This window comes from Medicago truncatula, chromosome 7, assembly GCF_003473485.1.
Source record: "Medicago truncatula cultivar Jemalong A17 chromosome 7, MtrunA17r5.0-ANR, whole genome shotgun sequence".
Classification (NCBI taxonomy): Eukaryota; Viridiplantae; Streptophyta; class Magnoliopsida; order Fabales; family Fabaceae; genus Medicago; species Medicago truncatula.
The window spans coordinates 29,427,702-29,445,992 of record NC_053048.1 but is presented as its reverse complement, the minus strand read 5'-3'; the positions used below and the strand labels follow the sequence as shown (position 1 = coordinate 29,445,992).

Below are 18,291 nucleotides of genomic sequence, written 5' to 3'. Positions count from 1 at the left end.
GACCTATAATTCCCTCATTATAGCCATTTTTGAAAGGTTTGAATTTAAGCTACAATGTGAGGATCATAAGAGCACACACAAGCAAAGCATTATATCATATTCCTAGAGATATTTTCACACATTATTTCACATGCCAAAATATCACAATATGAAAAAATGCATCAAGAACATATATGGAATTTAATGAGCAAGAATTAAAAGAACAAAGTAAAGAAAATAAATGCAAAAATAAGCAAATAAATTCTAAAACTTAGGGGAAAAATCAAAATGATAGGGAAATATTTTTAGAAAATTTTTTCGAAGCATAAAATGCCAAGAAAGTGTAAAAAAGGTATTTAAAACACAATTAAAAAGCAATTAAAAAAAAGGCTCAGCAGGATTTAATCTGGTCCGCTGGATGAATCCAGAGGTCCAGATCTAACTCCCAAGATCTCATCACAGCCATTGGATCAAAGATCCAAGGGTCCAAAAAAAAGCACAAAAGATAGTGTAAAAATGCAGGAAGCACAGTGACCGTTAGATCAAAGATCTAACGGTTCAAACAGAAGATATACCATATTCCACACAAAAAATCACACACAGGATTCAAAATCAAACACACAGCAGCCATCAGATCTTAGAAGAATCCAGATCTGATGGTTCACAAAGCGAGGGAACACAACAAGAGCACGCACGCGCGCGCGTGTGAACGGAGGGAGTATAAAAAGGATTTTTCACACAAAAAACACATAAACTTCTTCCTCTTCTCTCTCTAAGTTAAACTTAGAGAGAGAAGCTCTCCCTTCTCTCTAAGAACTCGCCGCCGGCGAGCATGAGGTGGTGGTGGTTCCGGCGCGGCGGCCGGCCGGTTTCCGCCGGCGGCGCCACCGCGCCGGAAAATTCAAACTACTTTTTTTTTCAAAATTTTTACATCAAAAGTTCTGTCACCACCTCCTCTACACAAATCCGGCGTTAGTTTTAGCGAGAACGGTTTGGTTCGGACTAGATCTACATTTTTCTTTGAAAAATTTTTCACACTTTTTTTGAAAAAAAAAACCACGGATCTAGATATCCTTTTCGCTCTAGTGTCCGAATCCGGCCTCAAAATTTTCAAAATCCGAACGTACAAGCCTAGATCTACAAATACATATCCGTAACAAACTTTTTCACACCTTTTCTACACTACGTGCGCGCGCGAAAATGAAGAAAAAGAGGAGAGAAATGTGTTACCTCTGTCGTAGAACGGAGAAAAATCTTCGGAAAACTTCCAATCTCCCTTTTTCCCCTCCGTGCGCGCGCGCGTTTTGCTCCGCTTGTGGTTGTTTTTGCTCGAAAATCCGGTACGTTTTGGTGTTGATGTGATGTTTCGCGGTGGTTTTGAGTGAATCCGGTTCGGATTTGTTGATTTTGTGGTGGTTGGGGCTGTTTTGGAGCAGATCCGGTTTGGATCTGTTGATTTTGGTGATGAAGTGTTCTTGGTGTTCTTCCTCTTTTTCTCAGCTTTTTCTGTTTTGATTCTGTTATGGATGAGAGAGAGAGAAAGATTCTGTTTTGAGAGTGATTGTGATTGATTCTGATTTGACTCATTGTGATGGATCTGACACATTTACTATTTATAGCCTGCCATGTGTATTGGAGACCCAATGGAAAATTGACACCTGGACTGTTTTGGACTTATGGACTAATCTGCAAAAAAGTTAATATGAGGACTAATCTGCAATAAAAAAAAAGACTAAAAAAATGCAATTAAAAAAAGTATTGGACAAAAATGCAATTTTGGGACTCTTTTGGGGGACCGAAATGTAAATAAAAAATAAAATGAATTAAAATTGGTAATTGGTAAAAAGGTAAAGTGAAACGAAAAATAAAATCAACAAACGGACTAAAACGAACAAATTACCGACATGAGGTATTTTAAAATACCTCCCTGTCGGAATTTTGACAGGAAAAGACCAAAATGCCCCTAGGGACTAAACTTACTCAGATGCAATTTTTGAAATGATTTTTTTTAAACAAAGACTCAACAACAATTCGTACAGATAGGTTGAAAAGACTCAGAGGCAAACACAGGGACTAAAATGGGTTCCACTGCAGGAAATGACCAAAATACCCTTTTGTACGATTTTTTGAAATAACATGCAAGAAAAGTAATGCGACGTTTCAGAGAGTTCTTAAATGACTTGTAATGTAAGGAAAACACTTTGGATAGCTTTATGCAAGAAAATCATGATTGAACATACTTTGAGACAGAGACATTAAAATATGCAGATGAAAAAAGAGTAAAGGTTCAGAGTAAAATAACAGAGAATTGACAAATATCAGTGTTAAAAAAAGAAATTTGAACGAGTATTTTTAGGTCCAAAATCAGGGTATAACAGATATACTAATATTTGTTCAAGTGTGCAGAATCATAGTATATATCCATCAAAATATTGAAGATGTATTAAAACATCAGAAGCACAATAGAAGCTCAAAAGACTATGGTAAAAGATCTGAAGAAAGGTCAACCAGAAGTGAACATATTGGATCAAAAGAAAAGGACGCCTCACAGAAGCTAAAGATTTGCCTTATCAGACTCTTTGGAGATCATCAGACATAGAAGATCCCATCAAATTTGGAAGACCTTCAAACCTCAGAAGAACCTGAGGGACTCAGACTCCACGTCAGATTTTTCGTCTTCTATAGCTGTCCACATCAAATGATCTAAGCATTGTTTTATCTTCTTCTAACCACATGTAGAAACAGACAAAGAATTTCAAGGGCAATAAGAATGAACAGATACTTCCTGTTTCAGCAAAGGATTTTTGAATGACTATCAAATAGATTTATCCATATCATGCAATGACTCAACGTCCTTGATTTGAAGCTTCTCAACGGCTCTTAATGTGTTGGAACTCTTCTCCAACATCTCTCAAATCTCTGCCTATATAAGGAATTAAAGACCTGAAAAAGATTAACAAGACTTTGCTATTTTTTCCGTGTCATTACTCTACCAAATCATATAACGCAAAAACACTTAAAATTTTCGTTTCAACTTTTGTAACTTAAAATCCTAAAATTCTTAAAGAGTCTGTTCAAAGATTATTTAGTTTACACCAACAATTGTTTATCTGGTGCAAAAACAAGTTTGTTTATATTTTCTGTAAACAAGTAGAAGTCTCTTTCTTGTGAAGCTTGAGCATCATAAGTCTCTTGGAGAATCCTTGAGCGCCATAAGTCTCTTTAAATTGTAATTAAACAATAGAAGTCTCTTGGCATAGCCCTTGAGCATTGGTAGTCTCTTGCCTGTGTGTTGGAGCAATAAAAATCTCTTGGAGTTTTCCTTGAGTAGTAGAAGTCTCTTGGTAGTGACCTTGAGCATTAGAAGTCTCCTGCAAGTATGCTTGAGCATTGAGAAGTCTCTTGGACGAGTCCTTGAGCAATTGTAATCTAGTTAGATTATACTAAAATCCCTTGGAAGTGCAAGGGGAGTGAACTACTCCTATGCTGTGGGAGGAACCAATATAAATTGCTTGTGTCTATTCTTTTTCTCTCTCCTTATCTTTTATCTTTGTGATATGTTATTCCGCTGCACTCAGACTCTGTGTCAGAATCTGACCAACTTTAAACACTAAGAAAAAGGACTAGAAAAAACAACCACAATACAACCCGGACACTTCTTGTGTTTTTCTCACCTTTAAAAAAGTGGGGTGTTCGGGGTTCGAATCCTCCTCTAAATAATTGCATAATGATATTCTTTTTCAAAAGGGAGCATAATATTCTTTTTTTGACAAAGGGGGCATAATATTCTTTAAAGAGTTTAATTAGAATACTCATGACATATAATGTTACTTTACACTGTCAACCAATTAAAATCATTCTTTAAAACACATCAGCCTAAATTAAATAAAGAAAGAATCAAGAAAAATCTGGAGTAAAAATGACTATCACTAAATGTTTAAGTTTTTATACTTCTTCCTTTCACCTTTCACGACAAAGGATTGTTTTTTTTTTTCTTTTCTGTAATTTTTTTTTTGGCTTTCGCGCCGGTTTCTGACCCACCAAAGGTGGACGACTAATCTGGCTCATGCGTAGACGCATGCACACTGGCCAAGCGTTGTTCCCCCTGAGAATCGAACCCGGTATTCCCCGAGTACGTCCTTGGAAGGAGCTCCTCGCCATTAGAGCCCAAACAACTTGGTTTAGTGCATTGTTGAAACAATAGACAAGGAGCATTATATAAGGGTGTGAGAGCATGCAAGAAATAATCTTGATTTTGACTTGATGCTGTCATTTTGTGCCACACCTTTCTGATTTTTCCGGTTATTTCTTTATGGTGTGACCAAGCTCGATTTTTCAATGAAAAGATTTAAATTGATCTAAAGTATTCTAAGACCGGAAGTGTTACCATGATAAGTGTGAAGAGAATATTGAAATGTATCATTTATATTAACTACTATATAATTTCTTTTTTTATATCATTAACCAGTGCCCCGGAGGCACTAGTTAGCATTTCTCTTTAATCATTATAAAACTAGACATGAAAGGTGAAGTGATTATGAACAGGCATGGCAACAAAACCCATGCCCATGGGTACCCGTCCAAACCAACCCCGATTTGACTGGGTTTGGGTATGGGTTTGGGTTTTCCACGATTTCAAAATACGGGTACGGGACGGGTAATGGGGATATCTGTACCCACCTCGAACCCATACCCAAACCCTACTCGAATGTAGAAATGTCATATTTTTGTTTTTGTTAAGGAGGTTGATAATCAGGGGCGGAGCCAGGACTTTCAACTAGTGGAGGCACTATATATATATATATATATATATATATATATATATATATATATATATATATATATTACATAGCAGGAATATATATTAACAACAAAGTGCTAAAATACTAAGAACAAAAAACATAAATAAACACCTAAAATACTAATAGGCCGCTGGAATATATAGCAGGAAAACACAACAACACTGCAGCAAAAGACAAAAAGAAAAACCTGCAATATATAGTAGGAAAAGAGCACCCCTGCCTAAGCTCCAAAACCACAAAAACAACAAAGGCCATCACCAAACCAAAACCCAGCTGCCAACAACAATTACAATTGTCCTCTACGACTTGTCATATTTTGGAAATATCGAATGATTTTCTCATTTTCAATCTCAATAAAAATCTCTCTCTCTCTCTCTCTCTCTCTCTCTCTATATATATATATATATATATATATATATATATATATATATATATAAGTAACTAGACAATCATTTAACCATTGATCACCCATTCCATTTCGCAACTGAGTCTTGATAATCTTCATAGCTGAGAAAGCTCTTTCAGCTGTTGCAGTTGCCACAGGTAGTATCAAAGATAACTTTAAAAGCAAATATACCAACGGATACACAATATGTCTCCTTGTCTCCACCATCTTTATACTCAAATCACCAATCCCCTCTAATTCATAAAATGCATTTTCAGAGCATACATCTACAATATAATTTTCAAGTTGAGAATCTAGTTCCAATAGTTGAACAGGACAAAATTCTGAAGGATAAAATTTAGCTAAACGAATCAAATTCTTCTTATCAAATGCAGAAAAGCTATCTCTTGGGTTTAAACAGGCTACACAAAGAAGCAACTCAGTATTCACTTCTGAAAAACGATTATTCAACTCTTGAAGTTGTCGATCAATCACTTGATAGAAGAATTGAACTTGAAAGTAATGTAAGTTAGAAACTTTCTCTGAGTTGCGTTTTGACTTTTTAAATGTTTGATAGGTATCATCCATATTTGGGATGACAACTTCATGATGTTCACAAAACAATGAAACTTCATCAAGCAAAGAATCCCAACCACTATCCCTTATAGTTTGTAACTTTTGTTTGGACATTTTGACTAATTTCATGGCATTAACAATATCTTGATCACTTCTTTGTAGTGCTTGAGATAACTCATGAGTAATTGACAAAACTTTTTTCATCAAGTGCAAGATGAAAATAAATTCAAAAGATTGCATACATTTCAACAAAAGCTTTGCATCACCTCTTTGCTCTGAGCTTGTTCCATCTTCCTCGATCATGTCAAGCACATCAATCATAGAAGAGAATAAAGAAACTATACTAAGTAATGTACCATAATGTGAACTCCATCGAGTATCCCCCGCCTTCTTAACCCCGATTTCTTGATTCAAGCCACGCCCACTAGTTATTTCTCCTACTTTCAATGCTTCCTCTACCTTTTTAAATTGACTTTCACGAAGAGCATCTCGACACTTACATGATCCTCCAACAACATTAGACAAATTAGCTACTTGATTAAAAAATGATGCAATGTCAGAATGTTTTTTTGCTAATGTCACAAGAGCTAATTGGAGTTGATGAGCAAAACAATGAATATAAAAAGCAGAACAATTTTCTTTCAATATCAAGCTTTTGAGACCATTATATTCACCTCGCATGTTGCTTGCCCCATCATATCCTTGTCCACGTATCCTTCACAAACTCAACCCATATTTTGCAAGCAATGCCTCCAAAGCCGATTTCAAGGATAAAGCACTAGTATTAGAAACCTCAACAATACCAAGAAAACCCTCAACAACTTTGCCTTTTTTATTAACATAACGTAAAGCAACAACCATTTGCTCTTTAACTGAGATATCTCGAGATTCATCAATCATAATAGCAAAGAAATCATCTCCTAGATCATGAATATTGCTATAGTAGTTTCATAGGCAGCAGCTCTAACAATATCCTTTTGAATTTGAGTAGATGTTAGCTTAAGATTTCCACTAGTATTCTTCCAAACATCACAAATAGTTTCATTATGATTAACAAGAAAATCCAGAAGCTCGAGAAAATTACCTTTATTATTTGATGATGAATTCTCATCATGACCAGAAAAAGCTAAACCTTGCATCAACAGATATCGAATGCAATCAAGTATGGCAGTAAGGCGAATTCGATATTCCACTTTAACTTGATGGGATTGTTTGTACATAGCTCCTTCAATATGTTGCTTTTGTTTCATTAGATTTTGACAGTTTCTCCATGCTTGATTATGAGCGCTGTTTACACTTCCGACATGGACTTGGAACCTGTCACTTTTTCTCCAATTTGTAAAACCTTCTGTCATAAAGGCCTCGCCACTACCTATATGTTTTCTTTAAGATGTGATCTCATGAGATAACAACATAAGCAATATGCTGCATCAGAATTGTGTTAGCTGGGCTTTGGGATTGGGCAGTTGGGCTATTGGGTGAGAGTGTTTGATATTTTAGAAATTACTAAAGCAATAGTGGGTGGGGTGTTATTAGCAGTATATATATGTATATAAAAAAAAAAATTAGAAAAATTTGTGCAGGCAGGAGCCCCCACAATCATGTGAGTGGCTCTGCCCCTGTTGATAATGATATGCCATGTTATTTGATTTGATAATTGTCATGATATAAGAACTTTCACGGATAGTTAAAGGATCAACCGAATTATTCGGTAACAAAATTTTAAAATGAGCGCAAATTGTTGGATAATGCATTACAACATTACCATTGAAGCTTAAAAAAAACTATTTTTATCTTAAAATTATTGATCACTACAGGGACGGGGATGAGATTCAATTTTTCATCCCCGTTGGGTATGGGTAGGGTAACGGGTAAGTATATGGAAGTAATTAAGGGATGGGGATGGGGAAGGCGAAACCCGTCTCCACCCCGCTCCATTGCCATGCCTAATTATGAAGATCAAAAAGTGATTAAATAAAAACAATAAAAACTTAAACGTGAATTGATGGCCGTTATTAGTTTAGATTTTGTTTGATATTTTCTTTTTTAACACTTAGCTCATGTGTCCCAAATAATGATTTTAATTGGTTGATAGTGTAAAGTAACTTTACACTGTCAGAGTATTCTAAAGGAACTGATGTGTTGACTAAGTATTCATTATGAGAATATAATAAAACGTTATCAAATCAGCATTTGATCTCTAAAAAAAAAAAAAAAATTCAAATCAGCATTTGCATCATGTTATGTTACTCATACTATAATTAGCAACGATTTTCTAAGATTTTTTTCATGATTTTTGACAATGAATGGATTTGAATGTGCAATGTATTTTTTTTCTTTTCATTTTAGCATACTCATTGATATTATCTCAATTAAAGGAAGTAATCACAATTCAATATCCAAAAAAAGAAGTAAACACAATGTTTTTTTAGCAAGAAAAAATCACATTTTTTTAATGGAGTTCATAATGTTAATTGTTAATGCATTATAAATATTTTAGATTTTTACATAAAAATTGTATCAAATAATTTTAGATTTTCTTAATGTGAAAATTTAGGTTTGAATGCAATTTTAGTTTCCTACTCTGGAAAAATTGCAATTTCAGTCTCCTATTTTCTATTTGTGAAATTGATCCTATTTTAAATATTTTATCCAACTCATGACTTTGACAATCAAATTTAATGACGTGATAATATATATTAGGTGGTCTGAAGTCAAAACGATAAAATCATTCTATTTATATCATGATGTCATTTTCTATTTTCTAGTTAATTCCTAAAAGTATTTGCATGTGATTTAATTGGATACGTGTTTAAAAAACATATCACACCATCAAAATTTATCTCTAAATAAAATATTTTTTTTTCTAATGAAGAAATCAATACATATTTCTAATATACATTTATAAAAAATATTTTAAGTAGTCTAATGCTTAGAATTTTACCATTTTTAAAGTTTGTAAGGTGAACAAATAGAAAATTTGGTCTTTGTCTCATAAGTCCTAACTCAACCAGTAAAAATGTCAAAATTGTCAGACCGGACGACATGATGTTGACTTTGCCATCTCTTCTGTCAAAAAAAATGGTCTTTAAGAAAAAGATAGGAAATTTGGTGTTTGAACCAACCACCTATACTTCTAAGTTCTAGCAATATATATAAGATTCTCATACTTAATATAATGACATGATTATAGGACTAAGTAGGCTCCCATATTCCGTTTCTCTCACCTAAAATAATGGAAAACGTTCACGCCACTAAGTAAACAACTTAATCCACCAAACTTGCCTCCAAAAACAGAAACACTACACTTACTATATACGTGTGTGCCTATACAAAAATGCTTATATAAAATTATATACACCCTTTTTCATCCATAAACATCAAAATCAAAATTATAATCATCTCTCTAATTCCAATTTTCAAATGTCTTCTTCTTCAATAGAGTCATTTCGAGACCTTCTCATCAAACCATGGAAAACCATTCCCTTCCCCACCATCAAATCCAATGATCACTTCTCTCTCTTTCTCAAAGTGGGTCTAGCAATTTCCACAATTTTTCTCATCTCCCATTTTTTCTACCTCTCTCAAAATTATCATCAACCACACACCCATTTCTATCAAATAGCATCCAAACAAATGTTCCAACCCCGCACTCCAAAAACCCTAATCATAGAATCTGGTGAAGCCGAAGAACCGACTAATATTTCCCACATTTTGTTTGGAATCGGCGGCTCTTCAGCTACATGGCAGGCACGTCGCCACTACAACGAACTCTGGTGGCGTCAAAACACCACCAAAGGATTTGTGTGGTTAGACACAAAGCCATCTAAAAACGAGACGTGGCCAGAGACTTCACCACCATATAAAGTCTCTGCTGACACGTCATCGTTTAAATACACATGTTGGTACGGCTCTCGTTCAGCTATTCGTATAGCACGAATACTGAAAGAGAGTTTTGAATTAGGGTTAGATAATGTGAGGTGGTTTGTAATGGGTGATGATGATACCGTCTTCTTCCCCGACAACCTTGTTACGGTGTTGTCGAAATATGATCATAATCAAATGTACTATATTGGTGGAAATTCAGAGAGTGTTGAACAAGATGTGGTACATTTTTACACCATGGCTTATGGCGGCGGAGGGTTTGCTATAAGCTATCCTTTGGCGGCGGAGCTTGTGAAGATTTTGGACGGTTGCATTAATCGTTATTCTGAGTATTATGGTTCTGATCAGAAAATTCAAAGTTGCATTAGTGAAATTGGTGTTCAGATTACCAAAGAACCTGGTTTTCATCAGGTACATTTTTTTGTATTCATTTCTTCATTCTTTTTGTTTTTGTTGAATATTAATTGGTTTATTATTTTATTTTATTTTTACACATTATTGGTTCATTCAACATCATGAATCAAATTTTTTGGAAACACATCATTAATCGATTTGAATTCTCTACAAGCGTTTTTTTTGTTTAGCCATTAATTATTACGTATTTATTATTAATTGTTGACTTTGAATTTATCGATGATTTCTAAAATCATAATTAAGAGTTATCAATCATCAATATATCACCGTTAAATTAACGTTAATTGCTATATATTGAATAGAATTATCATATTATGTATTTTGTTAAAAAAAATCAAAGTTTTTTTTCTTCTTTCTATCAAAGCTAGAGAATAAAAGAAAATCAAAGTTCTACCAAAAAATAAAATCAAATAATTTAATTAATGGTTCCTTTATTAGTATGATATATTTTATTTAAATACATTTCTCTTTCGAATTTTTCTACCATTTTAGATTCGGTCAAAATAAAACTACCAGTTTGGATTACTTGATCTAATTATGAATTTCAAGTCAAAATCAGTTAATTTATATTCTAAATATCTAAATATTCCATATTATGTTCTTAAAAAAAATCCATTTTAGCTAATTTATTTATTTATTGATTAATACAGGTAGATATTCGTGGTAACCCTTATGGCTTACTAGCATCACATCCAGTTGCACCATTGGTCTCATTGCATCACTTAGACTATGTGGACCCAATTTTTCCAAACATGGAACGGGTTGAGTCAGTAAAAAAGTTAGTTACCGCATACAAATCGGATCCGGGTCGAACTATCCAACAATCCTTTTGCTATGACCATACAAAAAATTGGTCAATATCAATATCATGGGGCTATAGTGTTGAATTATATCCCTATTTACCAACAGCTAAATATCTTGAAATGGTTTCCCAAACATTTAAAACGTGGAGGACTTGGAGTGATGCCCCGTTTACTTTTAATACCCGACCCGTTAGTCAAGATTCGTGTGTGAAACCGGTTGTGTATTTTATGGATCGGATTGAGGGTTTAGATCGGGGATTGACCCGGTCCGGTTATAAAAGATATGATGATGGTTCAGGGAAGGAGTGTGACAAGGTTGATTATAAGGTGGCTCATGGAATTCATTATGTGCATGTTTCAGCTCCTATGCTTTTGCCTCATTATTGGAAACAGGTGTGGTATTTTTCTGCCCAATTTGTTCTTTTTTTTTTTTTTTTTTGAAAAAGATAAAATGGAATTTATTAAAATCGCAATGAATCTAACCACTCAACTGACACTAAACACACTAAACGTATGATCTTTTTTTGGTAGTGTACTAAACGTATGATCTAATCAATTAATTGACACCTCTTAATCATAACAAATAATTTAGTTGCTAATATTTCGTTTTGGTTATCAAGTTGTGTGCTTGGGTGGAATACTCAAAATTTAAAATTAAGTTTTTAATTTAATTAATGGGGATGTATTTTTTAAAATATTAATAATTAATTTAGATATGTCTAATTTGAGAAAATTAGTGTAACATGTTGTTATTATGAAAATGTTGATAAGTGTGTCATGTATAACCATTAGTAATACAAATAAAAAAAATGTTGATAAGTGTCCTTGGAGGCTTGGACATTGTTTAATAAATCAGAAAAGGTAACTTCTGATTTGAGGTTTAGGGTTGATGCTAAAAGTAAACCTAGTCTAGGGTTAATGTTAAAAGTAAACCTAGATAAGATTTTGATTGTCCTACAAGATGTCAAAAAAATAGTTAGAATAACATTACTCAATATTCTTGTCAATTTATAAATTTAGGAACTATGAACCATGCTCACAATTTGTACATTCACTCAATACTTTATCTTTTTCCAAAAATTAGTGCCTAACTAGAATGAAATTTGGATTAATAGGCACCAAGAAGACAATGCTGCGAGATAATCAACAATGTAGATGGCTTGAACAGTACTGTAATCAATGTCAAAATCAGAGGATGTCATAGATTTGAGAGTGTAACTCCTCGTTAGAAATTTACAACAAACACATTGAAAAGAAGAAGGGTTAGGGTTCATGATGTATTTTTGCAAATGAAGACTCAAAGAGTCTTGGCTCAAAAGAGCCGGATGCAATACGATAATGAGTTGATAGTTGAAGTTTATTAGAAGACAAATTGAAGAGACTTTACAATTTTCAAGTGTTTAACTCGTTTTTGCACATATATAAATGACTCAATAGTTTATACTGGCTCTAAAATTTTATGATTTTTAATAATAGAATTATTTTCTAACTTGTAGAATATATATTATTTATTTATTTATTTGGTAGAACTTGTAGTACATATTTTGCTAACCTAGACTGTGTTGTGACTTAAACTATCATGAGATTTATGAAGTGTTTCATCTCTGGTGTTTGCATGCTGACTCAAAGATTAGTCTATGGTGTAAAATACCTTGATTATACTGAGTTATTTTTGAAAAGATTACCATGACATGCGATATTGATTTTGTTTTTGTAATTAAACACTTTAATTTTTAGAGGAAGAGAACTCTAGTCTTAAAGGTTATTAACCAATTGAATCCAATAATTTGTTACAACTTAAAAATTATAATATGTCGTACCATTTTTCTTATATTTTTTGGGTGAAATGTCGAACCATTTTTCTGTCCACCAAATTTTGTTAACGAGACATTGCAACTTTTAAATAAAAAAGGTGTGGAGCTCCATGACATTGTTATATTTTAGGTGAACAAACGACGTGCTCCGAAATATGTTTTTAAATAAATATTCGAGGCTTAAACTATCCTAATATGTTGTATTCAAACGTGGAATGGTTCAACAACTCACATTTAACTTCTCATAAAAGAAAAAGATGCAAAGAATCTACCAAAAATATAAAAATGGTTAAGGAAAAATAATAGAATGATTTTTAATACTTAATTAATTAAGTAGGTAGTTCACCTAACCACGCATATGCGGGGAATGGATTTGCTCAACAATACGTCAATAAAACTTGCAAACCTTTAATGCGTAAGTAAATAAAACTTGATTTTTGTTTGAAAAAGTACTCCATAAGTCAATAAAACTTGGGCAAGGCCCAAGAGGCCTAAACTATAAGCTGCTATTTTAGGGACATTTGCTAACTTCAACAAAATTCCTATAGGTTGTTAGGAAAGGAAAAAGCTTAATGGTACGATAGTTGAGCGACGAAAAGCAACGAATCCACTGCAGCCATAGGATATATCATAACCATTGGATTTAGGCTGTGTTTTAACTCTATTTATTTTTAAAATGTAAAAATCCTTCCAACCATTTATCGTGTGTAGTCGTGCGCATATATTTCACACTATGTAGCAAGGTTGGTTAGGAAATAACCAAACTTTGTAATATCAACTCGATTAATATGGAAAGGATTCGAAATTGTTTTTGAATCAAGCATGAAGTCGACATTATCAACATGAGAATGATGACAACGAGCAACTATCTTAAGGACATTTCTCTATTAAATGATGAACTCGCTCTACCACTTGTGTGCATAGCTCATTAACATCTTGCCATGATTTAAGGTTCATGTGCTTCCAAATACTCAAAAACAGGGAGAGATTCAGCTAACACAACTTGTAGGGAATTGCACACCATTACCGAAAATAGCACAATCTTTGTTGCCGCTTAAAACCTACTGAACCAAATCATGGTTCCAATTCTTACATGAAGTATCAATCAGGCTATTCACATAAACAATTATGAACGTCATGTGCCCCTAGAATATTACCAGCATTCAAAAGCCACGGTTCATCAATGATGTGAATAGAATCATCTGACCAAATTCACCGCCTCGCGCCGTATCTAACAATAAATCGAGCACACAAGATACTCCGCCACACAACTCATATTGTGACCCAAGTTGGATGTGACATAACTTCCAGTGGGGAAGTACCGAGCTTTATATAACGAGAAACTAGAGAGTTTGGATCAGTTTGAAACTTTCAGCCTTGTTATAAGAATAAGTTGTTATTCTATCTCTACTGATCATGGACGAAAGTCTCAAATACTTACATGTACCGATCACATATTGAACCCCTAAAACATTTGTGATGGAAGTCTTTAAAGTCACAGGAACATTCCTACTGCAATACATATATGATTTGGGGAGAATAATATCTTGACTAGAGGCTGCCTTATACACAGTAAGGATGTTTTTCATAATTTGGGTCTAACGCACCTCAACTCTAATAAATAGAAAACAATCATCAACAAACAAGTGTTAAGAGACCAGAGGGGCTCCCCTACAAATAAAGTGCAATGGATATAACCCTTCTCCTCAGTATGGCGAATCAGGGAGGAAAAGCCCTCCGCGCAAATGATGAACACATATGGCGAGGACCAATTATTGTAGTATGTTATTTGACGATCTCTTAATTTATCCAATTATTGTACCAATAAAATCTGCCAAACACCCAAAAATAAGGGGGGATTATGGATTATAGGAAAAAACTATGGTGAAGTAATGAGAATGACTTTTCTGGTGAAGTTAAATGGTCAATTATTGAACATTTGTGTATTTAATCCATGTCACGTCAAATTATATGGTGTATTGCACATTTGCTCATAAGGTATGTCATTGTATCTTTACTTATTGCAATTGTGTCCCTTATTAAATCAACATTAAACATAGATTCTCATTTGTGCACTAAGATTGAAATTTCCCTTAATATTTTGTATGAGAACTGATTTGTAATAAGGTAAAGTTTAGTTTTAGAGTGGTCCACCAGCAGGACAATAGCAACATGACAGCAGTAGTTATACTATAGGCTAAACAAAATAACTTTTTTAAAAAAGTTAATTTTCTAACTGCACCGTACAAGCCCCCTTATTTATATGATCCTAACTTCTTTGACTTGTTTGGATTTTGCAAAAGTATAATTGTTATTTATGGAGTCTTATGTTGTAGTTTTAAATTTTCGTTGGAGAAAATAGATTTTCTACTTTTGTTATTCTCTAAAAGTAAATGAAAGAGTGGCATTGCGTTTAAGGTTCTAGATCATATAATTTAGGAAAGGGTGAGACATAAGAGGTAAATTGAGAATTAATCAGGCATAAACCTTCGTTGTTAATTTATAATTTACTTAAGGTTTAAATTTGGAAATGGTTCCTGTAAATATCTGGCATTTTAGTTTTAATCTCTATAAAAATATTTTTTTGGTTTTAGTCCCTGCAAATATAGAATATTTGATTTTGGTCTTTGGTATTTTGTTTTAATCCTTGTAAAATATGAAATTAGTCCCTATAATATTCATTTTAATCCTCATTTTGAGGGACTAGAATCAAATATTCTACATATTACAAGGACCAAATTCAATATGAATCAATTTTACAAGGACTAAAACAAAATATCAAGGACCACAACCAATTTTTTTATATTTGCAGGGACTAAAACAAAAAAAAAAACGGCGGGGAACTTCACCACGATCTTTCTCCGCAGCGTCGTAGATGCGGATCGCCACTGTTCGTCACATTTCCAGTGAAATATGTTGGTTTAGAGGGGAAGATTTGGAGGCCGAAAGCGATGATGTTATCGTTGAAAGTTTTTGCCGTTGCGGGTATGGAAGGTGTTGTGGTGGAGATTTGGTGGGGTGGGGTTGAACTTGTTAGGATGGCTTGTGTTTCATCAACATGGCAGTGATGGCAGGGACCAATTGCACTAACGAAGGAAAAATGTAGGGATTTTAAAAACATTTATTAAAATGTAGGGACTATTCTCAAAATTGCATAAAATATAGGGACTAAAAACATATTTAACCCTATTATAAATAGGAAGCTTTATTTTTGTATGACTCTAATGGTATATAAAATGTCTAAGAAGTTTTGCATTTAAAATTTAATTATCATGAATAGTAAATTAAATAAATGATGAATATATTAATATTTAATAAACACATCTCTATAAAATAATGAAATTTATGTAAAAAAAATATAATATAAAGTCAAAAATAATGAAATATTAATTGTAACTTAGAAATTAAAGTAAATTTGTATCTTATTAAATTTCAATTATCCTTTACTTGATGGTCACAAGATCGTATATACATATAGATTAACATGTGATAATACACCAAAACTTAAGATTATATAGGTTATGAATTTAATTTATAGGCATAGAATCTTCAATAAATGTGATTTTAAGGTACACCAAAACATGTGTCATTTAATTGCAATCGCTTTTTTATAAGTTAGGAGAAAGGACAAATATTAAGAGGAGACTCAAACATTCCAACTAAATTAATACCTCTAAAAAAAACCAATCGCAAGCGTTGGATTACAATAAAATCTTAACTTAATCGTATGTGTATGTGTGTACCTTTAAATGGTAATCATCAAAATAAATGTTAACAATTTTTGCTTCCACTTATTTCTGGTCTGATATGTGGTTGAGTGGTATGACTTTCCAAGATCGGTTTCGTCGTCAGTTTGATTTGTCTGAAAATCAATTGTTGACGGTAGCCGAGATGTTTGCTTTAGGTTGGGGCAAGGGAGGTGAGGCTTGGAGGTTGAGGAGAAGTTTGCTGGTTTGGGATGAGGAGCTTGTAGGGGGTGTAGGTATTTACTTCTAACTGTTAATTTGTAAGATAATATTCAGGATGTTTGGAGGTGGGTTCCTGATCAGATAGTTGGATACTCTGTTAGTGGTGCTTATCGTCTATTCACTAATAATGTTCCCTCTCATCATTCAGAAATTTCGACGCTCATTTGAAAAGGGGTGTTCCTTTGAAGGTATCAGTGTTTGCATGGAGACTTTTTGAGAATAGGTTGCCAACCAAAGAGAATTTACTCCGAAGAGGTATTATCACTCACGAGTGTCAGTCTTGTATTGGGGGTTGCGGCATGTTGGAAACAACAAACCATTTGTTTTTGGATTGTAGTTTCTTCTGTTCGATTTGGCATCGATAGACTTTTTGCGAGTGTACTAAAAATGCATCGAAGTAATAAAATTTATAAGTTTGCCTCCACATGGATTGTTTCAATCTAAACTTGACAATTTAATTATAATAAGGATTTAACAAATTAGGGTATGCAAAGCATATATTTGAGTTTAACAATAAAACAAAATAAATGACTTTGGAAAATATTAGAGATTAAATTGATCATGTCTTTTGAATCCTTTATTTCTTGCTACTTGATAATTGCGTCTAATTTTTGGATTTGCGCGCCTAGTATTACAATAAATTAACAAAATGATTCAGATCAATCTCTTCCCTGAAAACCCTCTTCTCCAATTACAACTCCATATTCTCTTAGGTGAGTTCGTAATCATTGAAGCTTTTATAACAGTTAATTTCTAAATTCACAACCTAATAATCTAATATCTCTAGAGTGATATGTTAGGTTGAACAATTGTATTAGGTCCAATTCAAAAGTTAGGTCTAGTAATCGGTTGATATTTAGGATCAGTTCATACATTCATCAATATACAAAAGGTATTAAACACAAATATAACTGAATAATATTAGGTTGCAATTGTATAGAAAAACACTTAACAATTACATGGTTCAAATAAATTCATCTTAAAGACTCAATCAAAGAGAATTAGCTAATAATCAAAGGAATAAATAACATAGTAAAAAAATTAAATTGATAGAATTATGTCGTTGCGGGTATTCTTTTTCTCTTTTTTGAAGGATCGTTGCCGGTATTCCTTATCAATTATTGTGTGCGGCTCCTTCCCTCCAAAACTGTGATGTCAAAAAACGTGAATGAATCATTTATGTTCCCAATCGTGATCTTAAAAACCTTGTTTTTCGTGGCTTTCTCTTCCACCACTTGCATGTGATCCCTTTTTATTGTATTTTTTTTTATATAATATTGCAAATCTAATTGTTTTTCTTCTTTTCAGTCAATCACTTGCCTCCCCTTCTCATTCTATGCCACATTCAAATTCTCCTAATGGGCCATACATGCTTCCTTTTTATTCATATGACAATTCACACTAATAATAATAATACTACTACTGATAATATACTATTTGACTAAATAAATAAAAAACGACAATTAATGTCTATAAACTAAACACCACACTATTAAAAATAGCATACATCTAGTTTAAAAGTGGTTAGGTATTCATTCAGCGGATCTTAATGTTATTACGGAACATTTCCTTCATTTTGGAAATCTAGCAGGTTTTGCAAAATTTAAGCGATCTTTTATGCTATTGATTTGGTTTGCTAGTACTTAGGTTATTTTGAAGGAAAGG

At 33.3% G+C, this 18,291-nt stretch overlaps 1 protein-coding gene and 1 pseudogene across 2 annotated transcripts; one reads left to right on the top strand and one right to left on the bottom strand.

The window, feature by feature from the left end:
• Positions 1-3,212: 3,212 nt before the first annotated feature.
• LOC112416644 (zinc finger MYM-type protein 1-like) lies at positions 3,213-7,108 on the bottom strand (annotated as a pseudogene).
• Positions 7,109-8,967: 1,859 nt separating this feature from the next.
• Positions 8,968-17,016, top strand: LOC25498556 (uncharacterized). 2 transcript variants are annotated; one of them, XM_039827331.1, is made up of 3 exons: positions 8,968-10,038; positions 10,692-11,237; positions 16,775-17,016. In XM_039827331.1, exons 1-3 carry the CDS (start codon positions 9,166-9,168, stop codon positions 16,841-16,843), a joined length of 1,488 nt encoding a protein of 495 aa, XP_039683265.1. In that variant the 5' UTR covers positions 8,968-9,165; the 3' UTR covers positions 16,844-17,016. The 2 variants fall into 2 exon arrangements, with proteins under 2 accessions (XP_039683265.1, XP_013448940.1); XM_013593486.3 differs by lacking the exon at positions 16,775-17,016 and adding an exon at positions 11,960-12,472 and having other exon boundaries at positions 8,979-10,038.
• Positions 17,017-18,291: the final 1,275 nt, after the last annotated feature.